This window comes from Phytophthora sojae (genome assembly GCF_000149755.1).
Source record: "Phytophthora sojae unplaced genomic scaffold PHYSOscaffold_1, whole genome shotgun sequence".
NCBI lineage: Eukaryota > Oomycota > Peronosporomycetes > Peronosporales > Peronosporaceae > Phytophthora > Phytophthora sojae.
In genome coordinates this window covers 5,286,833-5,309,317 of record NW_009258115.1, presented here as the reverse complement: position 1 = coordinate 5,309,317, position 22,485 = coordinate 5,286,833, and the positions used below count along the sequence as shown (strand labels likewise).

Below are 22,485 nucleotides of genomic sequence, written 5' to 3'. Positions count from 1 at the left end.
TCTCGTCCAGGTGAATCTGAAGCACAGCCACCAAGGCCGAGTCCAAGTAATCCGGCTGCGTCTTGGCGGTGTAGAACACGTCGACCTGGAACATGCGACCGGGGATCTGAATCACCGAGGGCTTGAAGTCCTCGAAGAATCTCCGGAACAGCGCCACATCCAGCGTAGCAGACATGACCACCACCTTGAGGTCTTTGCGTTTGCGCATAGCGCGCTTCACAATGCCGAACAGAATGTCCGTCTGCAGTGTCCGTTCGTGGGCCTCGTCCAGCACGACCACCGAGTACCGCTCCAGCGTGGGGGACAGCAGCGCCTCTCGCACCAGCATACCGTCCGTCATGAACTTGAGTCTCGTGTTCTTGGACGTTGTGTCGTCGAACCGGACGCAGTAGCCGACGCTGTCGCCCAGCGGGCCGCGGTTGGCCTCCTCGCACACACGCTGGGCCACGGTGATGGCAGCAACGCGACGCGGCTGCGTGATGGCCACGCGGGCATGGGCGCGGTCGCTCTCCCAAATGTACTGAGGGATCTGCGTCGTCTTGCCACTGCCCGTTTCGCCCACGAGGATCACGACTTGGTTGCCATTGACCGCCTCGATGATTTTGCTGCGGTGCGCGTAGATGGGGAGTCTCTGGCGCGTGCGTTGCAGCTCCGAGACGGATGGAGTGGCGCCGTTGGCGCGGTGCTGTTGGTGCTTCTTGTGGTTCTTGAAGCCCTGGCCCGAAGCGTGCATCGGACGCTTGCGCTGGGCGCCGTTGCCATGGTTGGGAATCGTCATGGGCAACTCAATTCAAACTGGGTGGAGGTTAGTGGCGATAGTGAGACCAAGTGAACGCAATGTGAATGCGCTGACTATTTATGTGCGCTGATTGGGTGTGTGACCGAAACATTTGATTTGGAGAGGTTGCTAACGTTAATTTTGGCGAGTTGAAGAGGACTTCAGCGTCAACGACGGCAGGAGCGACTTGCTTCATTTATCAAACGGCAAGCTACTAGCCCAGGTTTTGCAAAACAGGTATTATTCAGGTCTGGCGACAGGTATTGTCCAGGGATAATTTATCCCGTTTTTTATTACCGTCATTTCAGCTTTTGCCTCACAGCCACCAATTCGAGGGGCCCAGCTCCAGCCACGTGGCATTCGACGTGCGGCGGCTGCTCGGCCCTGGAGACCCCAGCATCATGGCGCGCACCCCCAAGATGGCCCATATCAAGGCGCAGATGGCCGAGCGGGCGCGGCAGGAGGAGGAGGCACGCAGGAAGGCGACCAGCGCGCGCACCAGATCGCAGCGATCACAGGCGCTTCAGGATGCCCACGACTCACGGGCCACGCAGTTCGGCCCTCATGCGACTGCAGAAGGCGACTCATCCACTGGCGATGAAGAGGAGAAAGCGGCCGAAGAGGAAGAAGATGTCGCAGAAGAAGAGGAAGAAGAAGATGATGAAGAGGAAGAAGACACCGAAGATGCAGACGAAGAGGAAGAAGATGCAGACGAAGAGGAAGACGGAGATGAAGAGGTTGAAGAAGATGAAGAAGAGGGCGCGCAGAAGAAGAAAAAGAAGAAAGGAGCTACCAAGGGCGGGCAGCGCCAAGGGAACAAGCGCACCGTTTCCGACGTTGAAGACGAGGACCTGGTGCACGTTCTAGCGTTCAAGGCCCAGCAGGACTCGTGGCCCCTGCTTGATGTCAGCCAACAGGAGTACATGGATGCGACGCGACAGAAGATCGTCATCGCGGAGGTCATCAACGTGGCTCGCCGCAACGCAGACTTGCGTAAGCAGGTCCGCTTCCGAGGGCTTCCTGACACAGAAATTCCTCTCGTGCCCGACGAGTGGGATCCCTATCAGCGGAAGTACATCTGCACACACGGCTGGAAGGAGCGTGAGAGATCGACGGGGAAGAGGATGTCGCACAAGCTCCGCCGCACTGAGTGTCCGTTCCAGATGCTTGCACAAGTCGTCCTTCGCCGAGATGGAAAGTTGGGTATCGTCATGAAGCGAGAAGTCTACAGCCACAACCACCCCGTTTCCGACGACATCTACAGGTCTTACCCAGGTATTCGCCAGGTTCCTGCCGAGTCTCCGCTCATGCCCGGAATCGAGCTCCTGGTCGACACCCAAGCCAGCACTTCCTTCTTATCTGCCACTTTCATGTCATCAAGTGGCTTCATGAAACCATCAAGAAATCGCAGACCTATGGAGCCTACGAAGCAGAAGTTTTGACGCAGATGAAGCACACCATCACGAACATGACATACTCCAGAACTGAGGAAGACTATGTGCGGCATCGGGATGAGTTCAAGAGTCTGGCCTCGCGGAATGGTCGTGTGGAGCTATGGGAGTATTTCGACAAGAACTGGAATGCGTGCCGAGAGATGTGGGTGATGGCTTATCGTGTCGATTTGCCACACTTCGGCAATCACACGAATAATCGTGTCGAGAGCCTATTCGGTAAGCTGAAGCGAAAGCTGAAAGGCCATCTAACTATGCGCGCTAGTCTGGAGGTGCTTCTGGAATATCAGCGCCGCAAAGAAGAAGCCTATCGGTCCAAGGTCGGGATGCCGGGTACCCTGAGAGACGCCTCATCCCTGAGGAGTTGAACGTCGCTCTGGGCATGACCACGAGGTGGGTAGCAGCTGCTCTGAAGACACAATTTGACATTGCTACGAACCCCGGGGTTGTCGATACCTACGCTTTCAAGGACAATGGCGCTACGATCACCGTACAAAGCGAGGAGAACGAGTATCTCCTCGAGAAGGAAGGCTGGGTGTGCGACTGCGAGTTTTCGCAGACTATGAAGCTTCCGTGCAGACATGCAATGGTCTAAAGAAAAGTGTGTGGAAGCCCCTTCATCATCCCATTCTCTTCCATTTCGTCCAGGTATGTCCAGTTTTTCTATGAGTATTGACCAGGTGTTATCCAGGTATCTCGTTTTACCCATGTATTGACCAAGTTTTAACCATGTTTTGTTATTGATGTGCATGAATAGGTGGTTTGGACAGAATCGCATCTCGCAACAGGACTTGATGGAGGTGGAAAATCCGTTCGTTGCTAAGCTCTACAAAGGGCATTCAGCTGCGAGCGCTGGCAGTTTGAGTGAAGCCGAGAAGTATCGGCGTTCGCAGCAGGCGTTTGGTCGAATCAGCAGCGAGCTTGTCCGATGCGATGACACTGTGTTCGAGTCTGCGATGAAGCAGATTGATAAGTGGTGGTACGACTTACGTCAAGGGAAGTTTCCGCTGGTGCAAGCTGATGCAGACTTCGTCGACGATTCGGGCCCCGATCGGGTTGGCGCTAGTGGTGACGGGGGCAACAGTATTAGCAGTGATAGCCACGGAGGCGGTGGAGGTAGCCCAGGAACGGGGGGGGGGGGTACGAATGCTCGTCCTAGTGCATCTGGTGGAGAGGATGCAGCTCACGAAAAAGGACCAGATGATGACGAAGACGAACCCCCGACACAAGTGACAGCCTCCGCCCAGGAATCGGTGCAGCCAGGCAAAGGCTCAAAGGTTCGACTGACAAACAAGAGGCGTGTCGGTCGACCACGGTTGAATCGTGCTCAGATGAGAGAGAAGGCAGCATTGGCGCTGAAAGAATACAACAATGGAATGAAACTCAGAGCTCTACTACGAGATAAGGACGTGACGGAAGTGGCAGCAACGCTGGAATTGATTAAGCCAGGTGTCCGCGAGCTCAGATCGTTTTTGACTACGCATGAAACAAAGAAGAAAGGTGACGGAAAATCAATCCAGTGGATGTCGTACACGGAATATATTTGCGAAGTTGTGCGCTTCCGACTACCGGAGTCCGTCGTTGAAGACGCTCTAGCTAAACTGAGAGGTGGTTTGGCAAAAGGGGAGGAGATTGAGCTGGACAGTGATGGAGGGGTGACACGCGAAACGGAAGGTTACGTGGCCGCCATTGAGAAAGTTGGCAGATTTACCCGGGTGCAGTTAGAAGCGATGCAGTCGCTGTGGAATTGGCAGGCTACATGCCGGAATGCGGTACTGTGTTGCACATGGCTAAGCCAAGACGTGAAAGGTATCGTAGCGGACCCCGCCCCCCCTGGGCTGTTACTTGGCAAGTACTCGAGTGCTGGCCATACATGGCTTTGGCTTCGACCTGACCTACGCAGACCTTTTCTGCTTCAGAGACTCCGCTTGGCTGAACGACAACGCCTTGCGGGCGTTTACCGTGTTTCTGTCTACTTACAAGAACAACGTGACGGTGATGGTTCCTCCTCTTAAGAAGGGTAAGATGGGGAAGCACATACTCGCACCAACGTCGCTGGGCGAGATTGCTAGTGGTATTGAGGCGCATGCTTTTGTATTTATGCCGGTCAATTTTGGTGGAGTTCATTGGGGATGCATCGTAGTGGACCGTGAAGCGCGGCTATGACAGCATGGGTGGGAAGAGAAACAAGAAACGGCTTAAGAAGATGGCAAGCGAGCTCCTTGCAGGCCCCCTTGAGGATGAAGCTTACAGCGACATCGAAGTGACGGAGCCGAAGCAGACAGATGGCGATAGCTGCGGGGTGTTTGCGTGCCGTCTATTGTGGACGTGCGTTGACAGCGAAGAGCCAAGTGATGTGTCTCCCAGTGGCGTCACCAAGCTGCGTTGGGCAATGCTGCACAAGATCACCACGATGAAGCGTAGCTAGACAGTGAGCAGCAGCGAGAAGTGCATCTTATGGATAATACATGGACAACTTTTGTTTGCAACCTGTAAGAAACCTGTACGAGTAGATGGGTACACAATGATTGTTTTGAAGCCATTATCATGTCGTGTGGTTCCGATCGATACCAATCGACGCCACTTCGACTTTTTTCCGAGTAGTGCACACATGAGTTTTCCAGGTTTTCATACCTGCAAACTACCTGGACACTGAAACAAGAAATGAATGGCTAGAATGTATCCGACACAGCCTGTAGGCCGTCATTTTCACTTTTCCTCAAGTACTACGCACATGAGTTTTCCAGGTTTTTAACCTGGACATTAACTGTTCTGGTAATTTAACCATCCTTGTTTAAATTACTTTCATCTGATAACGCTCATAATTCATATACCTGGATATAACCTGGGGCATCACCTGGACAATACCTGCAGAATCAGAAATCTGAGTATTTTTCTAACCTGGGAAACCTGGGCGCGTAGGCTGTCCTTTATCAAAAGTTAGCTGTAGGTGCCGTTCAAGTACCGACTTGCTTGAATCGACTCTGACTCGATTTTGGTGAGAGTCTCTGCTTGCTCACATCCGGCCCTTGCGTCCCATCGAGTGCATGCGCTGCTTGGACGGTGCTCTGATGACCACACCACACCTCAATAGCGTCAGTCATATAGCCTCTCCGAATACAATACCATATGATGGCAAAACTTACCCTCGTCGCGGTCCAGCGTCCGCATACAGGGCAAAATCTTCGCCTGGACGGTAGCCTCCGCTACCAGCAGCCATGCCCTTGTCGCGCTCACTTGCTCGAGCTGCAATCTTGGTGCGAATACCTTCCTCGCGTGTGCGTTCGTCCTCTTCCTGTTTCTCCGCCATACTGACATTGACAAGCAGCAGAAGCGTTAAAAATCGGCACCGATCCAGTGAAAGCAGCCCATACGATTCCGTACGCGAGGATGGTGTTGATCTTCTCACAAATCTCAGCAGACTGCGTCTTCCAGTTGGTAAGTTTCTGAATCATGTCGTCGATGTCCTCGTGATGCGTGTCGCGCCCGACAGCGTACTTCACAACGAAGCAGCGCAATTTCTGGTCCAGTTTGCCCTGAATCAGACCCTGCAAGCAGCAATCCAAACGTCACGGACACATGAGCTCAACCCCTCCACTACACCCCTTCTCTTATTGCAAGCTGTGGATCCCACCGAGTAGATTGTGTCGATCAAGATATCTTCCACCTCGCGCACCGTCGAGACGCCCAGATCCTGCATCAGCGTATCGTAGGGGATGTTCTAGCAGCACAAAGCACTCGCAATCAGTCCACCCTCTACAATCATCCACCCAACCACTAACGCCCGCTCTTCCCCTACCTTGAACCTGTGTGCGAGCGACACAGCCGTGAGCTTCCTGAGTTTGTTCACTTGCTGCGGCGTGAGTTCCGGCAGCTCGCTCTTTCGTGCTAGACCCAAGACACCCCAACGACACACAATTAGCTCCATTAACCCCAACAACTCACAAAAGTCACAGCACTTCACTTACCCAGATAGTCGTTGTATGTGCCGAAGCAGAAGATGCGCAGCAGCTCGTAGTGCTCCTTGTACTCGGACTCCCGCAGCGCCTCAACGTTGGGCATGTCCAGCAGCTCGCGGAACACGAAGAGCTTCTTGTTGCTCAGCACCTGCTGGATCAGCGCCACACACGCACGGCCGCGCGCGTTCTTGGCCAGCAGCGTGAACTGCTCCAGATTCGCTGCTCCCGCCGCGTCGAACGCCATCACTATGAGCCTTTCTCTTTGGGCGGATACAAAAACTATTTGTATTTTGTGTGTGAAAACACAAACTAGTAGCAATCATTTCCACGCGTATTTCTAAACCTTTGGCGCGCTTTTTAAGAAACGCCACGCGATGGACGCGGAGCTCGAGGCCAACATCCAGCAGGCGCTGCCCAGCGCGTTGAAGATGGCGCTGTACGCGGCCAAGAAGCAGCACCTGGAGATGCTCAAGTTCACGATCGAAGGTCTGGACTCTCTGTGCAACAACGCGGCGTTCCTAAAGGACCTGGAGGACCAGGAGCACCTGCAGCAGTTGGACGAGACCGCCAAGGAGTTCGCCGTGCTGGAGACGCAGCTGCGGCGTTACAAGGCGCAGCTCGAGAAGATGGAACCCCTCGTGGAGAGCGGCTGCTTGGACCAGAGCAACATTGACAAGCTGCTCAAGGACGCGCTGGTCGAGCCCAGGGTCAACGCCAGCAAGCACGATTTCTACAAGAAGTTCTGCGACCGTGCCGGGGTGAGGACGCTGCGGACTGGGGCTACTGGAGGAGAAATTTTGAGGCTGACCGTCTGTGCTACGTGTTAATTGCTGGTGGTAGATTGAATTTGCAGTCGATGGGGACGAGGACGTGTTCATCCAGGAGAGCGAGAGCACGAAGAGCACGATCTGCCCGGTCACGCAGATGGAGATGGAGGACCCGCTGCGGAAGTACGGTGCTGCCTGCTGCTTAGTGTTGGGCTTGTGTTGATGCTGAATGTTTTGCGGGCTGTTGTTGTTGTTGTTGTTGTGCAGTCCTACCTGCGGCCACACGTACTCGAAAAAAGGAATCCAAGCGCATTTGCAGCGAAGCAAGAAGTGTCCTGTTGCAGGTGGGTGTTGGGCGGAGTTATTGCTTGCGTGGTATATATTTTATAATTTGCTAACGGGTATTGAACAGGTTGCCCGCAACAATTGTCGTTTGACAAGTTGGAGCGCGACGTCGAAATGGAGGTCATCATTGATCGCAGGTATGACCCGGAAGATGCTTCATTGCTTCTTGTTGATTGATCACTGACACTAACACTACTTCTGCGTTAGTCGCCACAACTCGGAGCAGCAACGGTCTCAGGCCGCTGCTGCAAGAGATCAGGACGACGAAGAAGAGGAGGAATATGTTGTCGAGTAGTTTTACCGCTGGGTGAAGTGCAAGTGGAATCCAGTTTGCAGCTCGGTGGGCAAGTCTACGAAAAAAGGTGAGAATACGGTCATTATTCTGTAAAAGGTTGGTCCAAGCTGAGAACTTGCTCAACAATGGACTTGAGTTTCATTCCCTCGTATTGTTGCGCTCTTCAAAGCGGCAGTTTTTCTAGCACTTCGGAAGTACTTCCTTTTTTTATAAAAAAAAGAATAGAGTCGAGCAACATTACACACTCTGCCTGTGGAGATACTGATGCAAAGTACCCTGCTGTGCTAGTGACAAATGACCAGCATTCGATTAGTACGGTGGTGCACCCTACAGCGATACAGCAATACGGTGACTCAACAAGCCAATCGCGCCCTCCATACGATGTGCGCGAAAAGTTGGGCACCGTCAAGAAAACCACGGGGATATTACAGAACTAATTAAGACGCTGACTTTGGATTTCATGCTTCTTTGATGACAGAATGCTAACGTTAGCGTCACCGAGATGTGTGATTGCATTCCTCCTTGCCTATTTGCCTACTGTACCGGTATTGGTTGGACAACATTGCAGAAGTAAATATTCATACCCCCCGACGAAAATGTAAGCATTTTCTGGGTAGATAGATTGTATTTCATGACTGTACATGTACTTCGCACCGGCTCACCAACATCTCCGGACGGTTGCAGACCTGGTAGCAAACGGTCTCTCTGTAGTCGTCGCCCTCCTGCAATAGCATGACTTCTACAGTTGAGTACTTATTGAAAAGCCCGATCTAATTACCCGTCACTCCGCCAACTTTAGACCATTTCGACGACTTGCCTGCCATGAGCAAAACGAAATTGGCAGTGCAAACGAGGAACTCACATTTTATGGACTTCCCCTCGGACGTCATCCCTCCCGATAGGCTGCACATTATAACTTGATCTAATCGATATGCCATCCTGGAAAGTATATCGCTGAGGATAGACCTTACAGCAATACTACTCGACAACATATTCCTCCTCCTCTTCTTCGTCGTCCTGATCTCTTGCAGCAACAGCCTGGGACCGTTGCTGCTCCGAGTTGTGGCGACTAACGCAGAAGTAGTGTTAGTGTCAGTGATCAATCAACAAGAAGCAATGAAGCATCTTCCGGGTCATACCTGCGATCAATGATGACCTCCATTTCGACGTCGCGCTCCAACTTGTCAAACGACAATTGTTGCGGGCAACCTGTTCAATACCCGTTAGCAAATTATAAAATATATACCACGCAAGCAATAACTCCGCCCAACACCCACCTGCAACGGGACACTTCTTGCTTCGCTGCAAATGCGCTTGGATTCCTTTTTTCGAGTACGTGTGGCCGCAGGTAGGACTGCACAACAACAACAACAACAACAGCCCGCAAAACATTCAGCATCAACACAAGCCCAACACTAAGCAGCAGGCAGCACCGTACTTCCGCAGCGGGTCCTCCATCTCCATCTGCGTGACCGGGCAGATCGTGCTCTTCGTGCTCTCGCTCTCCTGGATGAACACGTCCTCGTCCACTGCCAATTCAATCTACCAGAACGAGCAGCACCCATTACTTCTTTTTCCAACTGTCAATTAACTCAAGTGTCAACATGGACGCGGAGCTCGAGGCCAACATCCAGCAGGCGTTGCCTAGCGCGTTGAAGGCCGCTCAATACGCGGCCAAAAAGCAGCACCTGGAGATGCTCAAGTTCACGATCGAAGGTCTGGACTCGCTGTGCAACAACGCGGCGTTCCTAAAGGACCTGGAGGACCAGGAGCACCTGCAGCAGTTGGACGAGACCGCCAAGGAGTTCGCCGTGCTGGAGACGCAGCTGCGGCGTTACAAGGCGCAGCTCGAGAAGATGGAACCCCTCGTGGAGAGCGGCTGCTTGGACCAGAGCAACATTGACAAGCTGCTCAAGGACGCGCTGGTCGAGCCTAGGGTCAACGCCAGCAAGCACAACTTCTACAACAAGTTCTGTGGTCGGGCTGGGGTGCGGGCGCTGCAGACTGGGGCTACTGGAGGAGAAAGTCTGCTACTGACCTGTTAAATGTTATGGAATTTTCCTCAAGCGGAGAAGGGGTTATTGGTACTTCGAGTAAAAGAAGACTTTTCGAAAGGTGCATCCATCTGTATGTCCTCCTTAATCGGACTACTTACTTAGAAGTATATGAGGGGTTCGAAGTATTTACTACGAAGTATACGAGATATTATGAAAACATGAATCCCTGCCCTCACGCCATATTGTAGGCCACTTTTGTTTACTTTCTCCAGGTCTCATAACTGTTCATCTCCAGAACCTCAGTACATGCAATTTTCCCAGAAAATACTGCAGGGCATTGCAATCAAAGCAAATGCACAACACATTCATCCCAATCCAATTACCGCCCTCCAACTTTAGCTAAATTATATAGTATTTTTTGTTCATGAATACTAGCTTAATTTTTTTATTGCTAATGAATCACTACGACACCGTAAAAATATGCGACGTGCGCAAAGTTGAAGTTGACCGCGTCATTCATTCTCCAATCGGACTCCGAGCTGAAAGAACGCCGCCAATGGACGACGCGAGCCTCCCGCACAGCTTCAGCGACAGCGAGACTGACTCCAGCCATCGCGACAGTGGCTACCAAGCAGAAGACTTGTGGCCGTTCTACTCTATCGGCCGACCAGACGACGTGCTCGTGTCACGCGACAAAACTTGCCAGGAGATCAGCGATCTGCTCGGTAGAGCACACGACCTCGGCCACTCTTCCTTCGGAGAAGCGGCCTCCACACTCCCGGACGTGCCGGGTCTCGCTCTGGAAGGTGGCGGCACTGTGCCACTCCCGTTGTGTGTGGAAGTTGCCGGCAAAATTGTGGAACGAGGATACGAGGTTCGCGAGAATGTGTGGGCGTTGGCTCCTGGTCAAGTGACGATGAAGAACCCGGCGTGGAGTATCGGGCTCCAGTCACTGGCTGAAATCAGCTCCCGAAGGCTGGGGTTTGATGGAGTTATGCTGCAGCCGGTGCTGTCCAAGTTGATGGCGGTGGGGGCTGGAGGTCGAATTGACACAGTGCAAGACTTAGAGAATGGAGACTCGGTGGCGACTTTGGTGGTGCTGTTGCCGTCGGAGTATACTGGAGGGGACTGGGTGGCGCAAGGAGAAGGAGCTGGGAGATAATTTCGCTTTGATTTGGGCAAAGTGGACGGAGCCGCGGGTTTCAAACCCCATTTTCTGGTGTATAGTGCTGAAGTTTTTTGCGCGGTGGAGAAAGTGGCGAGTGGATATTGAGTGGTGCTGATCTACTCGATGTATTTGCCGGCAGGTCTTTCACTTGAGAGCTGTCAGGAAGGTCGACACTTTGTTCGGATGCAACTTGCTGAGGCGTTGAAAAAGATCAAAGGAGGGCCTGATGACGCTGAACTGAGTGGTGGGATGCGTATTGGGGAAGATGACAAGACTGATGAACAAGAGAGTGTGATACTCGCAATGATGCTCTCCAAGGAGTGCACACAGGAGAACATTGCTGCTGCAGGAATAAACTCACTTTCGGGAGTGGACTGTGACCGATTGCGGATGCTGAAAGACGCGAACGCACTTCTTCCGCCGGGCAAACAGCTAGTGTTCTATCTGGCTCGTGTATGGTACGAGTTGGGGTCATCGATCAAAGGATTGGAGGGCGAGGCGTGGTATTCTGCTAGTGGTGAGAAAATTAACAGTGCTGGACCTGGCGTCTCGTGGACGAGGAGATTCAGCTTCTTGAATCCTGGCAGTGAGACGCTGAGTCAGCTCTGGGAGAGTGGCAACAGGAAAACCAGCAGTTTGCACGAGCGGTTTGCTCTTGTTGCCTGGCCTGCTTCGGCTGACATTGGGAACACAGTGACGCTATTCGGAGATTTGGCTTCTGTTCCCGTAATTGTGTCGCATCAGTTCATCAGCGTCACAACGCTCGGAAGGCTACTCGAAAAGCACCGGTACCTTGGTTTCGGCCACATTGGCAAGACGTTTGAGTTTTGCAAAGGGCCTGTTCTGCTATTGGCACTTTGCCTGAAGCTTGGTGCGGTTATTGCCGAGTTGGGAGATGTGCAGTTTGTTGACGCATTCTGCCGAAAGTACGTCGTTCACCTGAAGGAGAAGGAGAAGAGTTTATTCATCCAATGGCTCCCCACGCTCGTGCAACGATTCGGCTGGGAAAGAGTCCGATCTTCGCTACTGGCTGCTCTCGACGTAAGAGCACAGGAGACTCGATTGAGCCAAGCACTGGAGCTGGCGGATACCCTGAGTGACAACGCTTCTGCGCGTAGAGATCTCACCTCGTTTGCAGTTGGGAAGGCCAGATCATGGTGCTTGACCCGTCCGGAGGTCTTCGTGTCTTCGACTAAGATCGTCAAGCTTTTGAGCCATGCGATGGCGTGTGCAAGCCCGCCAGTATTCTCGATTTTGCTGGCTCTACTCCAAAACCTGGATGGCAAGCTACTTCGTCCAGTGGTTGATGCGTTTCTAGCATGCATGGATGACTCGAGCTTACCGGAGCATCGTGCTGCCCTGGCTTCTGTCGCGACTAAACGCCGTCAGTGGCTTGCTAATGAGATCGAAGACTCGAAGAAGCCTTTCGCGTGGAGCATCCTGACCAAGGATTTCCCCAATGCAGCTGCAATCGAGGAGTTTCTTCTTCAAGACACAAATTCCGTTTACGAGATTCGTGGCTTTTCTGGAATCGCTGAAGCTCGAACTCAAGCTGACCTGCTTCACCAGAAAATACAGGGATCACTCCAATTCGTCGCCTGTGGACGGGGACGAGATGCGTATGTGCAAATAGTCAAAGCTGGCGGAGACTATGATACTCGCCGCAATGAAGTTCCCATCTACGAGGCCGAAATGGAAGGTATTGACAAGCTCGTGCGAGATTTGCTGCCCCAAGATGAAAACGTGGACACTGCCAACACCATCCCCACCACTCGCACGATAGGGCTGAAGAGGACGCGAGAAGATGAGTCGGACGACTTGGTTTTCGAGTGAGCAGAGCCCCGCAACTACATGAAGGTTTTACCCGGGTGCGTTTCAAGCTCCTGGAAGCATCGGCTTCTTTTACTGAAGTATATTTCGTTGAACTTTTGTTGTGCCAGAGCGACCGGTATTAAGGACAACAATCTGCTTGGGATCAAGACTTGAATTAACGTTTCATATACTACGTAGCTAACTACTTTTCGTGCTTGTCCATGATTTCCATTCTGCGCTAGCTTTCCTTTCAGGACCCATGCCGACGGTGCTGCTAACCCACGCCGTCACATACTAGTTGACTTCCTAAACAGTATTTAGTTCATCAACGTGGTGCTCTGAACGAATACCCGGACTGCGAGTTTACCTGTACCATGTCACTGCTCGATTTGGCCTGCGATGATAGAGCTTATAATGATGACGAGGGTCTTCGATCTTGCTATCATTACTTTAGCCGCCACAGCAAAAGTCGCAATACAAATACAGCTTACTTGGACACTCTTATGCACTGCTTGTGAAACCCTCCCTTGATCGCTTTTGCCCAATCGTGATGTTGCTGCTGTCGATGTTCTCAGTCCCCGTTCGACCACATTTACGCAATAAAAGCTGTAACCGAGCAATTTCCTCCGTGTGCACGACAGCAAACTTCACAAGTTGCACGATGGCGAAATTCCCGCGGGCCCTAGCGGAAATAGTCAGAGACCCCGTAATGTTTTTCTGGAGCAATGCCACCCGAACGCGCGCAGCTGCAAGGGTATCGAATCCGCGAATAACCAAGGTAGTTAGCGGTCCTTGCAGAAAAGACGATATCTCTCTAGCGTCAGGAAATGTGACTTGCGAGATTTTCCACTCCGGTGTAGCCAGCCCAGCTAACCAGTCAAGACGGCGAGAAGCGATTGCAACCAGCGCTTGACGATGCTCTGGAAAACGAGATAGTTGGGCGCAAACGAGTAGTGATTCTGTGTATACCCCCAACATATCGGCGTTCAACTTTGAGATCGCAGCCACCAGGCTGCGAAAGATGTGCGAGTTGTTGCATTCCGTTACTGCCCTCCAGAGCAAAGGAAAATCAACAATGAATGACGGAGGTACTGGTTGCCTTCTCATTGTAGCTCGAGCCTTCTCAATTGCAAACGAAAGAAGAACTGCTCGAGCAGGTAAGCCCTTCACCGCCTCCGATAACCTCAACGCCATACCCATTGGGTTGTCCAGCTGATCAACGGCAGATATGACAGAAGCCGTGACGGCTTCCCATCCGGCATTCCGCAGGAGCAAAGCAACAACTGGAATCGTCTGACGAGTCTTTTGCAGTCGCGGAAAATACAACTTAAAAAAATCATCAGCGAGAGTCGGATCGCCTAACTCGGAAACACACTTGGCAAGCTGTTGTAGGTATGGATTGAGAACTTCCACCTTTTTTAAGTGGTGCTGCTCCGCTTCGAAACGAAAAAGACTGCGAAGCCTGTCCCCGTCAACGGGGCCATCCGCAAGAACGAAAGCTGCAATAGCAGATTCGCCGATCCATGTCACCACGTTCCTGAAATCATTGGTCTTTGGCCATCCAACGATACAAAACCTTTCCAGTTCATGGAAACTGTTGCTGTTTTCCGTTGCCCACAGCTGCTTCAGTTTCCTTGCCCGGATTCAGGAAATTGAGCTTCTTTGACCATTCAACGGATACGCCGTTTTTCAGAGTATCTCCCGCGAGAGACTACCACGACATCCTTTCCTCTTTCCTCTGTTTGTTGTATCCTCCGCAACACTTGAGCTGAAGACGCACGATATAAAATTGTAGCTTTTGCTCCGGTGGTATTAGCAAATTAGCAGCACTCAGCAGCTGAGAGCGGTCCTTGTCCACACCGACAAGAGAGTCGACACCTCTGTAACCGCGATCCGGTAGGTTGGAAATCATCAGCGCAAATATTGAGTAGTCGGAGGCAGTATCAGCTGTGGTCGTTCCACCTTCACGCTTTACCGCGACTTCGTTTGCACTCAACTTCTTCATAGCCTCCGCAAGTTGCATCGGCAGGAAATCGTTCGGTCGTTTCCCGCCACTTCCCTGCATATCCGGAGGCAAGCACAGCGCATACACCATCCCCAAGCGATACCCACTCGTCACTTCCTCCACAGCTCGGTATGCACCCGTCGCGTAGACTGCAAAGTGCGGCTCAAATTCAGCTGTGCCATCATCTGTCCCCAGCAAGTAGCGAGACGGTTGGCCCGGTCCTTCCTCCTCCACCACCAAGGCACCTCCACTATACACCGACGGCAACACGACCTCCAGCGCCGCCACACTGCGGCCACTGCGGTCTACCGCCTGCTGTACGTCCAATCTGCCTCCTCCATACAGCACCACCATGACCAACTCGGGGTGCAATTTGATATCCTCAGTAAACCCCAATCTCTCTGCAGTCAACTTGCTCAGCTTCTCGATAGCTTTGTTCCACTCCGGGTTCCGCATCTCCACTTGACTCGGGCCCAACATCCACAACTTATTCTTTATTTCCCTCGCTTCGCTTTGCAGTGAAGCCACATTTTCTTTTCGAAGTGGAAGTGACACGAGACCAACATTCTTGATCGTCATCCCAGGTAGACTCGGTAGCATGGGGGCAGAGTCTCCGAAGGAATATTCTCCCGCGTCCCTCCCTACCCTGGCAAGTAAATTGCTGATCTCCTTGCAGACAGCGCCCTTGGTCTCCAACACATGGTCAGGCCCCCCGACTGACTGGAACGGCCAGCGACTGACTCGTGGACGAGGGGGCAGAGGCAGAGCAGGGAGAGGAGTGCGCACGTAATTCCGGACAGCAGGGAGCAGCGGCGGGTGGCCGAATCGCATGTTGGGCGTCGAGTACATGCCGAAGCGCGAATTGCCTAGGAAGAAATCCATGGTTCTGCGTCGAGCCAAAAGAAGAATGAAGGTACTTCAACCATATGCACCCACTTCGATGTGACCGACCAATCAGAGGTCGCCGAAGATAAAATCTCCGCCAATCATAAGCCATTAACACACGGCACATTTTGTTTTGTTCTGCTGGTGACTCATTTCACAAAAAAAAATTTCACAAAGAAAAAGTTCTAGCCGCACGCAATGATAATAATTCCTAACGAATGCTACTAACTGTTTGGCTTTTACCGTTCCTTTGGTAACACTCGTGCTTCTGTTTTTGTGGTCGCCACTCAATCATCGACGGGCTTCGTTGAATCTCGCCAATATAAGTTCGTCCCAGCTAGCAGATTTCTCCCATGCTGGCGATGAATTGCTTGGTCTCCTAGGAACAACCACAGACACGCCGTCTCCCCTGTCAAGACTTAAGAATTGTTTAAGAATTGTTGCACTTCCGCGAACTCTTGCACTTTTGTATACAAACTCTGGGTGTTCGCTGTGATGTGTCACTCCGTAAGAAAATATGAGACGCGCGCAGCTTTTTGATTGGTCTGCACACAATATTCGCCACAGTTGAAGTGCGTCATTTCCGAATCCACCTTGGTGAGCTTCTTGCTTCGTACAGCTCGGAGTCATCGCCCCAGCACCGACATGTTCAGCGGTGGCGGCATCTCCAGCCCCCCGTCCAGCGTCGAGTCGTCGTGGCCCTTCAACATGAAGGGAGAGCCGGGCGACGTGCCCGCCCCAAGAAGCAAAGTCGCCCAGGAGATCAGCGATCTCTTAGGACAAGTGCACCACGACGAAGGCTGCTTCGGGGGCCCCGCCTACCTCCTGCCGATTCTACCAGGCTTGCACGTCTCGAACATCGGGACTGTGTCGCTCCCGTTGCGTGAAGAAATGGTGGAGAAGCTTAAGCCCCAGGCCAGCGAAGAACATCCCCAGTCGTGGGTGATCCCTGCCTCCCGAGTGACGATGAAGAACCCAGAGTGGGAACGAGGCATCGAGATGCTGTGCGCCTTCGGTGCAGAGAAGCTTGGGTTCAAGGACATTGCACTGCAGCCAAGGCTGACGAGGGTGCTGGTGTGTGGACCTGGAGGCGGTGTGGAAAGACAGCCAAGGGCGATGACTGGTCGCTGCGTGGCTACACTTGTGGTACAGCCACCATCTGCATACACTGGAGGGGACTTGCTGGTGTCTCGAGCTGGGACGGACAAAGAGGTTCGATACGGGCGTGAGATCGCCGCTGCTGCGTTTCGACCGCACTACGTCGTGTATGCGGCTGGCGCGAGTTGCTATGCGGACAAGGTGACGACTGGATATCGACTTGCGATGGAGTATCAATTACTGTTGCCTCCACAAGTTCCTCTTGATTATGGGAAACGATCGAAGTTGTTGCATTTGGGCAAACTGGCGGTTGCAGTGAAGCAGCTGAAAGCTGGTCCAGATGATGTTGGGGCGATTGAAGACGAACCGGTTCCTGACAATGCAGATCGTGGCGCTTCCGAAACGGAGGAGGATGATGATGGAATATTGGCCTTTGTACTATCGCAGCCATATAACACAACGGTGTTGTTGAATGGTGGCTGGGAGGCTCTTTCGGGTGTTGATCGAGATCGCTTCCAGTTCTTGAGAGATGCAAATTCCCTTCTGCCACCAGGGAAGCAGTTGCAGTTCTATTTCGTCCATTCCAATTTCACAGAGCGAATGCACAAGTGCACGAAGGAAGTTATAGTTTGGAGTTCGGCGACTGGAAATGTGGTGGGTAATGGCACAATTACGGCTCAATGGAACCAATTCAACTTTCTGAATCCTGATAACAAGTCGTTGGCCCAGTTGTGGGAAATCACCGGAAAGTCGATTATGTCAAAATGTGAGCGATTCGTGATTGTCATGTGGCCCAACTCAGCCGACATCGTCAACAAAGTTGCTCTCATAGGCGTCGCTGCTGCGATCTCGACTGCGGTACCCTCAGCTATTCAACAGTGCGGATGCTCCTGAAAAATGACGTGCTTGGAATCTATGATTTTGCTCTTGCTGTGCAGTCGTCAAAGACACCCATTCAGCTGCTTGAATTTTGCCAAACCCTGGTTCCAGCGATGATTAAACTGGGCGACGTGAAGCTGGTCAAGTTGTTTTTCAAGAAGTATTTCGATTTCCTGAGCGACGCGGAGAAGACCGACTTTCTTCCTGCACTACGACTGCTGGTGCGAGACTTTGGGTGGCAAAACGTGGATACTTCTATCATTGCGGCTATCGACTGCCCGTTGATTGAAACCTCGCTGAACCGAGCGCTGGTGCTAGCAGAATCGCTGAGCGATAGTCCTACCGCGCGGGCAGAGCTTACACTTTTTGCGGTGGGTAAAGCCCAATTACTCTGCCGAGCCCGACCAGCTGCCCTTGCATTTTCAGCCAGCACTGGTTTGCTTTGGAAAAATGCGCTGGAGTCCGGTAGCATGACGACCTTCCTCAGTGTCAAGAATCTGATCACCCAAACAAGTCCAAAACACCTGGGCTCTGTTGTCATCGAGCTCTCCAAGTGTGTCGATGCGTCCAGCTTACCGGAGCATCGGGCCATACTGGCTTCAGCTGCGTGGGCACGTCGTCAATGGCTAATTAACGAGATTCTCGACTGCGAAAAGCCGTTTATGTGGAAGCTGACCGACACGAACTTCCACCATTCAGCGGAAGTTTTGATTTTTCTTCGATCGCCAGCTCCGTCGCTAGTGATCCCCAACCTTAATAGCATGTCGGAAGCGCGTCTGCTCACGGCTGTGCTTCACCAGAAAATCCAGGCACCGTTGTCGATTACAGCAGAGCGTCAAGGCCAGAACGTGCTCGTTCAAATCAAGAAGACAGGCGGGAAGTTTGATACGCGCCGGGAGATGGTCCCAGCGTATATGGCCGAGATCCAGCGGCTTGGTCAGCTTCTCCCACTTGATGAAAACGCAAATAACGCCAACATTCGTAAGGCACAAGGAGTGAGAGGGACGAAGCGGTCTCGCCCCATGGAATCGGAAGTGATTACTATTGAGTAGTCATTGGAGTTGGAAAACATGTATGTGACCATGAATTTCAGCCTCATTAACCAACGCCAGCGGATCAGGTGTGCTATGAAATGCCAGTCGTGGAGATTATTAAAAAATCGTATTCAGAGTCAAGGTTGGAGAACTGACTTCTTGCCTTCTCGCTACTTACTCCTTAGACATAGCAAACAAAACAAAAAATCTCTGTTGAGTGGATGTATTGAACGAGTTATTTGCACGTTCGAGCTAATGCATTCGTTGCGACCCCCAGGCCGATGTGTGCAATACGCAAGTAGCGAGACCTGAGGTGTAAGGAATATGACAGCTGTACCAGTTTAGCGGTACATCATGTTAGAAAGGATATTAATCAATACAGGGGCTCCCGCAGCCACGTGTTAGTTGGTCGGGGAATGACCAGCACACTTCGCAATCTCCCCGCCAGCCCCAAGCACCTCCTCCTCCTCCTCCGCCTACCGCAAGGGCCAGATTGTTATACTGGTAGCACTTGTTGGTCTAGTCTCGACGACCATGGCCCCTGCGACGCGCAAGAACGACCACGACGCGCCAGCCGCGGATGGAGAGAGACAAGCGGAGCTGGAAGCACAGGTCGCGCAGCTGCGTGCCGAGATTGTGGCTCTGCAAGCCAAGAACCAAGCGCCGCGCCCACCGCCAACGGAGTCGAAGCCTCGAGTCCCAAACGGCCTGCCCAAGTTCAAGGGGAAGCGCGACGAGGACGTACGTCAGTGGCTCTTCCAAGTTGAGACGCTGTACCGCATCAACGGTCATGACGCGACGGACGACAACGACACGCTGCCGGCAATCGCTGGTACCGCGATGGAGGAACCCGCATCGGGATGGTTCCTGTTCTGGGCCTCTCGGACCCCAGCAGAGGAGCAGACGTGGGGACAGTTTACCCGCGACGCTCTCTCGCACTTTGAAGCATCGAACTGTGGAGTAGCGCCCTCGCAGAAATCTCGCGAATGCGATCTCGCACAAACTCGGCGCGTCTGGATAGCGGTCGCGCCGAGCGAATTATTCCCGGTTGTTGGAGTAGCGCATCTTCGAAATACAGGCCCAAGTCTTCGCAGGCTTCAGAGTGGGGGGGGGGGGGGGGGTTCTTGTGTTGACGCTTGTTCCTTGTCTTAGGGCGTCGGGCCTTGGGCGTGCGGCGTTATCGGGCCGGCGTTTCCTCGGCGTTCCCGTCGGGCGCGCGGCGTTATCAGGCCGGCGTTTCCTGGGGCTTGTGTGGCGTTATCGGGCCTACACGGGGGGTCTTGTGCACGGCGGTTATCAGGCCAGTGCGGTCCTTCGCCTAGGCAGCGCGTTATCGGGCGCCCACCTCAACGGTATACGTTTAACGTGCCTTTGTTCCAGCACGGGTCTGTGGGGGGTGAGCACCCGAACCAGCAAACGACGGGGGGCCGCGATATCGAGGCGGCTCTACTTGCCGGCACTTGGTGGTTCCCCTGGAACCTCGGAGAAGACGGGAGGTCTTTGTGGTTCAGAGAAATTTCGGGACTGAGTCCTTACCCTATCCTATGTCCTTGCTACTGGCTACTCTGTACTACTGCTTGCTAAGCCTACCGCTCTGGGCCTATCCCTACTTCTGTCGTGCTTGCACTGCCGTCCTTCAACCTGGTTTGCGTGGTGCAATCAAGATCTTACCTCGACGCGTTTTGGTCGGCGGGGGTTAGGGTCGGCGCGTTTTGCTCGGCGGGGTTAGGGTCGGCGCGTTTTGCAGAACCGGGTGCGTTGGTCGACCCGTCGGATGATTATGCGTCGCACTGGATTCTGGCACCGTGTCTCACGGCCCATCACCCACGACGACTTTCCCGTCGAGCTCGGCCCTGCGTCGCGCCCATCAATCCGCGTCGCGTTCCATCAGCCGCGTCGAAGTCCATCACTCGCGTCCCGGCGCCTTCTTCCTCCGGCGCCCGGCGCGCCCACTTCTTCCGCGGGGTACTACACCACAGAACTGCCAAGCGGTGCTCCGGCAGAAGCTTCGTCAACTCCGCCAGACCGGTGATATTGAGGAGTATAATGGGAAGTATTCTTCACTGATCTTCCGCGTTGAGAACATGAGCGAAGTGGACCAAGTCAGCTACTACTGTGACGGCCTCAAGCGCGCCACGCAGGCATACGTCAAGCTACAGAACGCAACAACGTTGAGCGAGGACATGGACCAAGCCACCAAGTACGAGATGTCCCACTTCGGTAGCGATCGCAGACTGGATCGCGAGAAACCAGAGCGCGAGCAACGGTCCCGTGGACCGCCGAGCTCGAACACGTTCCGAAACAAGAAGCCGTTCAACAAGCGTTCGTATAAGCCTGGTCACTACGCGCCTGCAGAGCAAACCAAGGATGGTCCTGTGTGTTACCACTGCAACAAGCCTGGACACTTCAAGCGCGACTGTAGCAAGCTGAAGAACGACCAGGGAAACGACCAGCCACGCCAGAAGAAGAGGGACCTGACGTGGTGAGCGCTAGCGAAGAAGGTTTAACCGTAAACGAAGCTACGTTGAATCTACTTTGCGAAGACCCTCTCGTGTACAATCGCGCACCATTGTTCGCTGTCGAAGGGAACATGGAGCAGCGAGAGAACAAGATTGGTACCAAGTTTTTGCTGGACTGTGGCGCTACCACGGTTTATGTGTCACGAGCTTTTGCAAAGCAGCATGGGTTGAAGACGCACGTGTACACTGACCGAACGATCAAAGTGAAACTGGGAGACAACAACATTGGGGAGACAGTCCTGGAGTTAGCGAAGATCACCGTTTGCCTCGAAGGCACCCCCAAGTACCAGTGTGTCGCTGTTGTATTCGACATTCCGGACGAGTTTGATTGTGTTCTTGGGATGCCATTTTTTGTGGATGTACAACCGGAGATCGGCTGGAAACGTCGATGCTTCAAGACAGACGTCTCGGGTGGAACCTCAACGACAGAAGCTTCGACTCCCCGTGGGAAGTGCAGTCCGATTAATGGCTCTAGGCTTCACGATGCTGTGGACAGCGAAAGCTCCTTCGCGATAAGCCGTGATTTCTGTCGAGCCGCCGTGCCAGAAACACGGTTGGAGGGCGAAGTGGAAGACGTCGAAAGACCATTCGAGGACGTGGAGAAATTCTCTAAGCGAGAGAAGAAGAATGCCAAGGTTGGGCAATGTTTACTCTTGGAGTAGTCGACTCGGAAGGAGTCCAAACGAAGTACATCACACGGAAGAAGCTGCGAAAGTTCCTACGGCTACCTGCCAAGGACCAGCTTGAACACGATTTCATGATTGTGCTGACAAACGACACGATCAAGGAGATTCAGTGTGACATCAGACGGAGTGACGAACCTGACAACGTAGGGACGGAGAAGGCAAAGCGATTCCTACAGACCGATTGGGAGTCGTTCAAGAATAATCCGGCGTACCGGGTCATCCTCGGGTACAAGGATAGTGTGTTTACACCCGAGCTGCCGGACGGATTGCCGATGGAGCGTGATATTGAACACCGTATCGACGTGAAGGACCCTAACATCGCAATGTACCGACAGCAGTGGAGACTCTCACCCGAGCAGAAGGCCGAGATCGACAAGTGGGTGCGGGAAATGATCGCTAAGGGATTGATTCAGCCGAGTATTAGCCCCATGCAGCTCCGACATTCTGCGTTCGTAAGGCTGTGGGATGGTGCATCGTGCACGACTACCGGTATTTTAACAACAACACGATCCGACAGAGCGTACCGATGACGCGTAAGGAGGATGTTTTCGACAGTATGGCAGGTGCTTACTACTTCTCGTGCATGCTACCAAGTGCGGATGAAGATGGATCACGTCAAGTACACAGCATTCCAAGCATCAAGTGGCTTGTACGAGTATCTGGTGTTACCAATGGGAGTTAGCAACGCACCAGCAACGATGCATCGATTGACTTCCTCATTGTTCAAATGTCTCCCACACACACATTCATTTTACGATGATATCTACGTGTTCGCGATGTCGAAGGACATCAACGAGCACCTGCGAG

The 22,485-nt window shown here is 52.9% G+C and overlaps 8 protein-coding genes across 8 annotated transcripts; 5 read left to right on the top strand and 3 right to left on the bottom strand.

The window, feature by feature from the left end:
• Positions 1-1,179: 1,179 nt before the first annotated feature.
• PHYSODRAFT_321758 (hypothetical protein) lies at positions 1,180-4,657 on the top strand (the record flags this gene model as incomplete). The annotated part of the gene is made up of 7 exons (XM_009517043.1): positions 1,180-2,106; positions 2,160-2,549; positions 2,573-2,802; positions 2,987-3,345; positions 3,403-3,926; positions 4,213-4,335; positions 4,373-4,657. The coding sequence occupies 7 exons, from the start codon at positions 1,180-1,182 to the stop codon at positions 4,655-4,657; spliced, it is 2,838 nt and encodes a 945-aa protein (XP_009515338.1).
• Positions 4,658-4,998: 341 nt separating this feature from the next.
• PHYSODRAFT_284180 (hypothetical protein) lies at positions 4,999-6,317 on the bottom strand. The gene is made up of 6 exons (XM_009517042.1): positions 6,198-6,317; positions 6,029-6,117; positions 5,864-5,950; positions 5,614-5,777; positions 5,376-5,540; positions 4,999-5,297 (listed from the first exon to the last, which is right to left on the bottom strand). The coding sequence occupies exons 1-6, from the start codon at positions 6,289-6,291 to the stop codon at positions 5,246-5,248; spliced, it is 651 nt and encodes a 216-aa protein (XP_009515337.1). The 5' UTR covers positions 6,292-6,317; the 3' UTR covers positions 4,999-5,245.
• Positions 6,318-6,562: 245 nt separating this feature from the next.
• Positions 6,563-7,742, top strand: PHYSODRAFT_554353 (hypothetical protein; the record flags this gene model as incomplete). Its single annotated transcript, XM_009517041.1, has 5 exons — positions 6,563-6,946; positions 7,029-7,138; positions 7,223-7,299; positions 7,368-7,437; positions 7,508-7,742. 5 exons carry the CDS (start codon positions 6,563-6,565, stop codon positions 7,593-7,595), a joined length of 729 nt encoding a protein of 242 aa, XP_009515336.1. The 3' UTR covers positions 7,596-7,742.
• A 782-nt stretch (positions 7,743-8,524) lies between these two features.
• PHYSODRAFT_353471 (hypothetical protein) lies at positions 8,525-9,435 on the bottom strand. The gene is made up of 5 exons (XM_009517040.1): positions 9,284-9,435; positions 9,034-9,137; positions 8,873-8,949; positions 8,735-8,804; positions 8,525-8,664 (listed from the first exon to the last, which is right to left on the bottom strand). The coding sequence occupies exons 2-5, from the start codon at positions 9,057-9,059 to the stop codon at positions 8,574-8,576; spliced, it is 264 nt and encodes an 87-aa protein (XP_009515335.1). The 5' UTR covers positions 9,060-9,137; positions 9,284-9,435; the 3' UTR covers positions 8,525-8,573.
• Positions 9,436-10,046: 611 nt separating this feature from the next.
• Positions 10,047-12,593, top strand: PHYSODRAFT_293695 (hypothetical protein; the record flags this gene model as incomplete). The annotated part of the gene is made up of 3 exons (XM_009517039.1): positions 10,047-10,398; positions 10,900-11,486; positions 11,628-12,593. 3 exons carry the CDS (start codon positions 10,047-10,049, stop codon positions 12,591-12,593), a joined length of 1,905 nt encoding a protein of 634 aa, XP_009515334.1.
• Positions 12,594-13,073: 480 nt separating this feature from the next.
• PHYSODRAFT_293694 (hypothetical protein) lies at positions 13,074-15,459 on the bottom strand (the record flags this gene model as incomplete). Its single annotated transcript, XM_009517038.1, has 2 exons — positions 13,074-14,192; positions 14,353-15,459. The coding sequence occupies 2 exons, from the start codon at positions 15,457-15,459 to the stop codon at positions 13,074-13,076; spliced, it is 2,226 nt and encodes a 741-aa protein (XP_009515333.1).
• Positions 15,460-16,107: 648 nt separating this feature from the next.
• PHYSODRAFT_321750 (hypothetical protein) lies at positions 16,108-20,959 on the top strand (the record flags this gene model as incomplete). Its single annotated transcript, XM_009517037.1, has 4 exons — positions 16,108-17,418; positions 17,499-18,420; positions 18,997-19,433; positions 20,453-20,959. 4 exons carry the CDS (start codon positions 16,108-16,110, stop codon positions 20,957-20,959), a joined length of 3,177 nt encoding a protein of 1,058 aa, XP_009515332.1.
• Positions 20,960-21,099: 140 nt separating this feature from the next.
• PHYSODRAFT_446830 (hypothetical protein) lies at positions 21,100-21,381 on the top strand (the record flags this gene model as incomplete). Its single annotated transcript, XM_009517036.1, has 1 exon — positions 21,100-21,381. A coding segment is annotated over one exon (282 nt), but the record flags the coding sequence as incomplete, so codon positions are not given.
• Between the last annotated feature and the right edge of the window lie 1,104 nt (positions 21,382-22,485).